General features: G+C 39.9%; 1 protein-coding gene across 5 annotated transcripts in view; it reads left to right on the forward strand.

Moving 5' to 3' along the window:
* The window catches only part of LOC124010229 (ran-binding protein 3-like), a 28,709-nt gene extending 25,061 nt beyond the window's left edge, over window positions 1-3,648 (forward strand). For all 5 annotated transcript variants that reach the window (XM_046322674.1, XM_046322670.1, XM_046322671.1 and 2 more), the window contains one exon: window positions 1,871-3,648. In XM_046322674.1, coding sequence (XP_046178630.1) covers window positions 1,871-1,914 — 44 coding nt within the window. In that variant the 3' untranslated portion in view covers window positions 1,915-3,648. The remainder of the gene's footprint in view (window positions 1-1,870) is intronic.
* Window positions 3,649-6,231: the final 2,583 nt, after the last annotated feature.

Raw genomic sequence — 6,231 nt, forward strand, 5'->3', positions numbered from 1 at the left:
CAAAAGGTTCCAGTTACATCACAAATGGTCATTTTGTTCGATAATGTCTTTCTTTATATGCATAAAAACTCAGTTTAGCTGGCACGCTTCAGTCAATAATTCACCCAGTTTCCCTCCATCAAAATGCATACAAAATGAATCCCAAACGTTACTAATAAACTTCTCCAAACAAGTCAAAACAACATTTATAATCAAACCTTGGGCACCCTAATACGTAAATATATAATAAAATTTAAGACAGAATTGTTATTGTCTTTACCGGAGAAAAATACCAAAATGCGCTCTCTTCCACGCACTTGGAAACACTACAGCCAAAATGGGAGCCACCTAGAAAAACTAGAATTTCTGGGTATTTTTTTCCAAAAACCAGCCTGAAACTCTTTCTAAAGACTGACATCGAGTGGAAGCCCTAGGAGCTGCAATCTGGGAGGACTTTGCCTTATAATAAAAGTGATATCCATTGAAAATAGTGGTAAGCTGAAGTTTTGTTTGGGGGGGGTGATTTGTCCTCGGGGTTTCGCCTGCCATATCAGTTCTGTTATACTCAGACATTATTTTAACAGTTTTAGAAACTTTAGAGTGTTTTCTATCCAAATCCAGTATATGCATATCCTAGCTTCTGAGACTGAGTAACAGGCAGTTTACTTTGGGCTTTTCATCCGGACGTCAAAATACTGCCCCCTATCCCGTTCTGGACCTGCCCAACCCAAGGCCTACATCAGCACCACCTTGTCAGAGAATACTAGGGAGAGCACTGGGGTGTATTCAATCGTCCATCTGTTGCAAAAAAAAAAATCTTAAACGTAGCAAACGGAATTAAACTGGAAGGGACTTACCTGAATTTGTCCAATAGATCCCCCGTTCATCATTTTTCATTATGACGCTTACTGGTAGTCCCTAGTCACGTGATGTCTATCTCTACACGGCGACGAGATACTGGAGCCTTGAGTCACTGAGTGTTTTGCAGTACAGCACACGCCAGGTGATGTAGTTACAGTATGGAATTCACAACTAAATGTTTGCCAGCTAGATGTCTTTGTACCTATTATAACTGTCAAATGTGCTAAATGCGATGCAGTTGCTTTGCTAATTTAGTAGCTAGTAAGCTACATTCAAAATCAAGCTTTACTTGGTAATGGCAGAGAATCCCCTCCTGGATCAAGAGCTGTGTAATATTTGTTTTGTGCATGCAGCAAACTGTGAGTAGCATTTTTGAGTTACTTGTATGACTTTATTTGCTGGGATGTCTGTTCTGCAAATACTTTAGGTTCAGAGACTGTATAAAATGTTTGCAATGCGCTCGTTAGCATTTATTTAGCATTCTCGATGGGATTTTACATGTACTTGTTAGCATTGCTAACCTTCGGATTACAGAGGATCAGTGGGGTTTGAAAAATAGAGCTCCTTGTGTTCAGTGTAAAGTTATGACAACCAGGATACGGCCCAAGCCTACAATTCTAGTTTGTCTAGTCAATGTTCGGCTGCTTTGCAATTTTGCTGTTTTAAAGCTAATTTCATGCAATTCTACACATTTTGCCATGGCTTATGCCTTGTTCTTATGCTAGCAAAATTACTCAAACATTACAAAATCAATGGGGACTCCATTACATTTTTGGAATTTCCGATTCTCTCCGACGGTCTAGTTTTTATTTTTGTGATTTGTTAGAGCTCAAATATCTTGTTTAAAAAAAGGCGTATAAAATAATATTGCTACATTCTATTTTCTACATTCTTAATATCTTGTTTTAGTCCTTTTTAAGTTACACTGAAAACAATTTTACCATCCAGAAAATGATTCCTGTGTGCCAATGCTAAATGCATATAGGGCAAACCCTTGATTGTATTATATTAACAGTGTTCTGTCCTGCAGGTAACTCCGAGGGAGGGGAGACCCAGGCTGCTGGGAGCACATAGCGTTGGTCGCCCTAAAGGACTGCCTGTCAGGATACTGCTGCTGTTTAAGGGGCATTTTACTGCAGGCATCCCCACGGACACCCCACCCTGACCAACATGGGTCCTTCAGACCAGTACTTTTGGATATTTAGAATTCTAGCTCCAGGATTAAAAATAAAAAAAAACCTGTGCTGGAGTCTCTCTCACCCTAACTCGTGCAGTTCATGTTTTCCCTTTTGCATTCAAAAAAAGTAAACATCTGGAGTTTATTATTATTTTTATTTTTTTATTTTTTTCTCGGCTGCAATAAGAAACCACAGCTTTTTGGGGGAGGTTTGTGACTTGGCTTCTCATCATATTGATGAGTGTGAGGGTGTTTTCCCCTCTGACATTTTAAGGTATGACACATGTTTTATGAATGCAGTTTCTACTATGGGACCTTTCTACTCACCCACACGTCTTGGACCCACTTAATCAGCCCCGGCTCCAGAGGAACTCATGGCTGTCACCGTGTACTGCTCTGTCTTATGGTCAGTCATTTGACTGGTCCTTCATCGGCTCACCATCCCCATCCATCCAGCTCTCACATGTCGAATAGATTCCGGATATGTCACTAATTTGTGGTCATCAATTTTCGTGAGCTATCTAACACATAATATGCACTGTGTTTCTAGTGTTCACAGCTAGTCCGCATCACTCAGTCTTCAAATGATAGCAGTTTCTTATATTTCCTATTTAGTAAATAAATGACTAAAACCAATGCAACTCTTGTGGGTTAATGCTCCAAGGATAACCAACGGAGCAGGCAACAAGGGGCATGTCCCAATAATATCTTGTTTCTCCTGAAAGTGTGTACTCATTCAGTCTGAGCAGGTTCGACCAGAGCCCAGTGAGATACGATACTTCTCACACCTGTAAAAGCATTGGATTGGTGGGGTCCATCATTTTAACCACATTTCTATTTCCATTCAAATCAGCGAGGGAAAGTGAACAAGTGCACACTTTTTTTGGAGCAAAGTGAGTTGTGACAAAACCAAGGATTCACCTGGAAAATGTCTCTAAAATGGATGACTGCATCATCTAGTCATTGACCCTGTTATGCATCTCAAGTAACTCAACAAAATCTTATCTACATTTTGTATGTCATGGTTTTCATTTCTGACATTTGAGAGTGTGTTGTGTTGATACAGTATTATTTGTTGTTTGATAATATAAACATTTTTATCCATTTTCAATTCATTTGGAGATAAAAAAATCAGCTGGAATGAAGATTTATTTTGTCTGTGGGGAAAAAAAGAAGAAAAAACGGGAGTTCGTTCAAACAACCGTACTACCGTTGAATGTCATGTGCATTTGAATATAGGCCGTGGCTGCGGAGTAGACTTTTCTGGGATGTAAAGATCCCGAAGCGTCTGTGTATGTGCGGATGACTTTCTACTATGCTAGTATGTTCTGTTATTTAAAATATAATTAAATGATCTTGCAGACATTGATTCATCTCTTAATCTAACTTTATTAAACGAGCACCATTCGTTTGAATAGGTCTGTTCTCTACGACGAGCAGAGAATATACACATGTGCAGAACATGATCCGCACAGAAGCAGATCCTAAGAAAGGAGGCTCCGCAACCACGCCGTTGAATATATTAATTATCCTTTAGTTAGCGATCCGCAGTCACGCCGTTGAATATATTATTCTTTAGTAATCGTTCTTAACTCCTCTCCCTCTTTACAAAATAAAACATTTTGGACTGACTTATGTATTTTTCATTATGAAATCTTCATCAAACACAATTTCTCCCATATCGCAAAGAGCTGAAATGGGGACTGCAGATTAAATGTACCTACAAAAGCAATGACACTCATTCATTCACAATGGACAGTGGGAAGGAAGCTTGAGACGTTTCTAATTTGACAAGTTTCTGTTAAATGTTTACTTCAAACTGAAACCTTTTTAGTGACATAATGGGTTCACAGTATGTTATGTGATAGGCAGTGTTGCCAGGTCGAGCTAAAATTTCTAGCACAATGACCACTCAAAACCCACCCACAAGACCTGAATACAAGCCCACATTTTTGTTCCAGCGGCAAGAGAGGAGTTTGTCATTAGGAGACAACTACTGGATAAATGTACAATGTACAAAATATTTATGGTCAAATTGTTTATCTGCATGTATCACTTTATTACTGGTTCATCACACCAATTGATTTAATCTGAATTTTAAACTGGGTGGTTAGAACCCTGAATGCTGATTGGCTGACAGCCGTGGTGTTACCACGGGTATGACAAAACATTTTTTATTGCTCTAATTATGTTGATAACCAGTTTATAATAGCAATAAAGCAAACCCTCGGGGGTTTGTGGTATATTTGATAATATACCACGGCTAAGGACTGTATCCTGGCACTCCGTGAGGTATATTAGCCATATACCCCCCCCCCCCCGCCTTAATGCTTAACTATAGAAGTGATTGATAGTGAATGGTTAAGCCATATTTAATTTTCAAGAAAAATATTGTGAAATAGTGTTGTCACATTGCTCTAAAATAATCGTATTCCTTTAAAAATGTAGGCTGTCATTGTAATTAAGAATTTGTTCTTATCTGACTTGCCTAGTTAAATAAATAAATAAATGATAATAAAAAAAAAAATGGAGTATAAAAATCTAAAAGCCCCAACCATTGTTTTGTTTGTTTGGGGCTTATTTTATTTCATAATAAATGTCAATGTGTAGAGATAGGTACTCACCAAAACAGTAGTGCTGGTTTGCTTGTAGCTCTCCATCTAAAGCAGGCCTGTGCAATTCTTTCCATGGAGGGCCACATTATCATATTTTTTTCCTATCGTGCGGTCCAGAATCATATTACAGGATTATACATCATGTGTATGACTGTGTTGACAGATAAATCTACAGTAAATCTCGTCCAGATATGCTACTTATTTTAGTTTTTTAACATGCACAGAAATAAACCACATCCATGTTCTCCTTTTGGTAGGTATTTTCATTATTAAACATGAAATGAACTACACGGAGGGAAAAGTCTATTCTGCATTCAGCACCACGGACAGAACTCTTGTTAACGGGGATGCACAAAAACAAAGAGCTCAACATTACATTTAAACTACTCAATCAGTGTGCGGAGTGACGTCCTACGTTCACGGTCTACTTTCCTTTTCTTTGAAATTTTTGAAAAACAAATTTTCCCGTAATTTCTAGCTTGCTACTATTTGTAACTGTGATGTGTGTCAGCCTGTCAGTCACTCTCTGTGTTTGTGCAGTTGTTATTTATACGTGCCTTCAAAATAAATTACTTAAATCATTATACAAAGGCGAGTATATATTGAGCTTTTAATTTGAATAACAAAAGTTTTTCAAAACTTTACTATCGCAAATTCTTTACGTGATCTGAGCATGATGCCACGTATGGCCCCGGGCTGGCCCTTGCCCAGGCCTGATCTAGAGGATGAGGTGATCATAGCACAAGTTGATGCTGCTACTGCCATTCCCCATATGTTGCTCTACAGAGAGTAGAGGAACAGAGTTATAATGAGCGATGAGTTAGATACACAGGGAGAATGAGACTTTACAGACAGATGATTGAAGGAAGCGTCTGTGTGTTCTGTTACCCCAAAGTGCTGGGTTAGGCCAACCAGGAACCCCACTAGCAGGTTGAAGTGCTGGGTTAGACCAACCAGGAGCCCCACTAGCAGGTTGAAGTGCTGGGTTAGACCAACCAGGAACCCCACTAGCAGGTTGAAGTGCTGGGTTAGACCAACCAGGAGCCCCACTAGTAGGTTGAAGTGCTGGGTTAGGCCAACCAGGAGCCCCACTAGCAGGTTGAAGTGCTGGGTTAGACCAACCAGGAGCCCCACTAGCAGGTTGAAGTGCTGGGTTAGACCAACCAGGAGCCCCACGAGCAGGTTGAAGTGCTGGGTTAGACCAACCAGGAGCCTCACTAGCAGGGGGGACACTAGGGGACACTAGGAAACAAGGGTTCCAGCCAGGGAGAGGCCAAAGGAGGTACATGCTAGTGATCCCCATACAAGTTGCTACTGCTGCCACTTCCTTCTGTCATTTGTCTGTAAAGTTTAACTCCTTGGCGCTGTGCATTTTGTTCTGTGGATAATTGATTCCTTTTCATCTGTGTAAGTCTGATTGTTCTCCTGTGATGCTCTTTATCCATTTCAATGAACCATGTTCTCTTTCCTGGTATTTGCAATATTTTCACCCATATTCTGTCCATTTCTGACAGTAGAACCGTGTCTAGCCAGTAAACTCACTCACTCACTCAACAACAGCTGCCTGACAGTCAGCAGCAGGTCACAGTGAAATTAATA

This window comes from Oncorhynchus gorbuscha, linkage group LG22 (genome assembly GCF_021184085.1).
Source record: "Oncorhynchus gorbuscha isolate QuinsamMale2020 ecotype Even-year linkage group LG22, OgorEven_v1.0, whole genome shotgun sequence".
Classification (NCBI taxonomy): domain Eukaryota; kingdom Metazoa; phylum Chordata; class Actinopteri; order Salmoniformes; family Salmonidae; genus Oncorhynchus; species Oncorhynchus gorbuscha.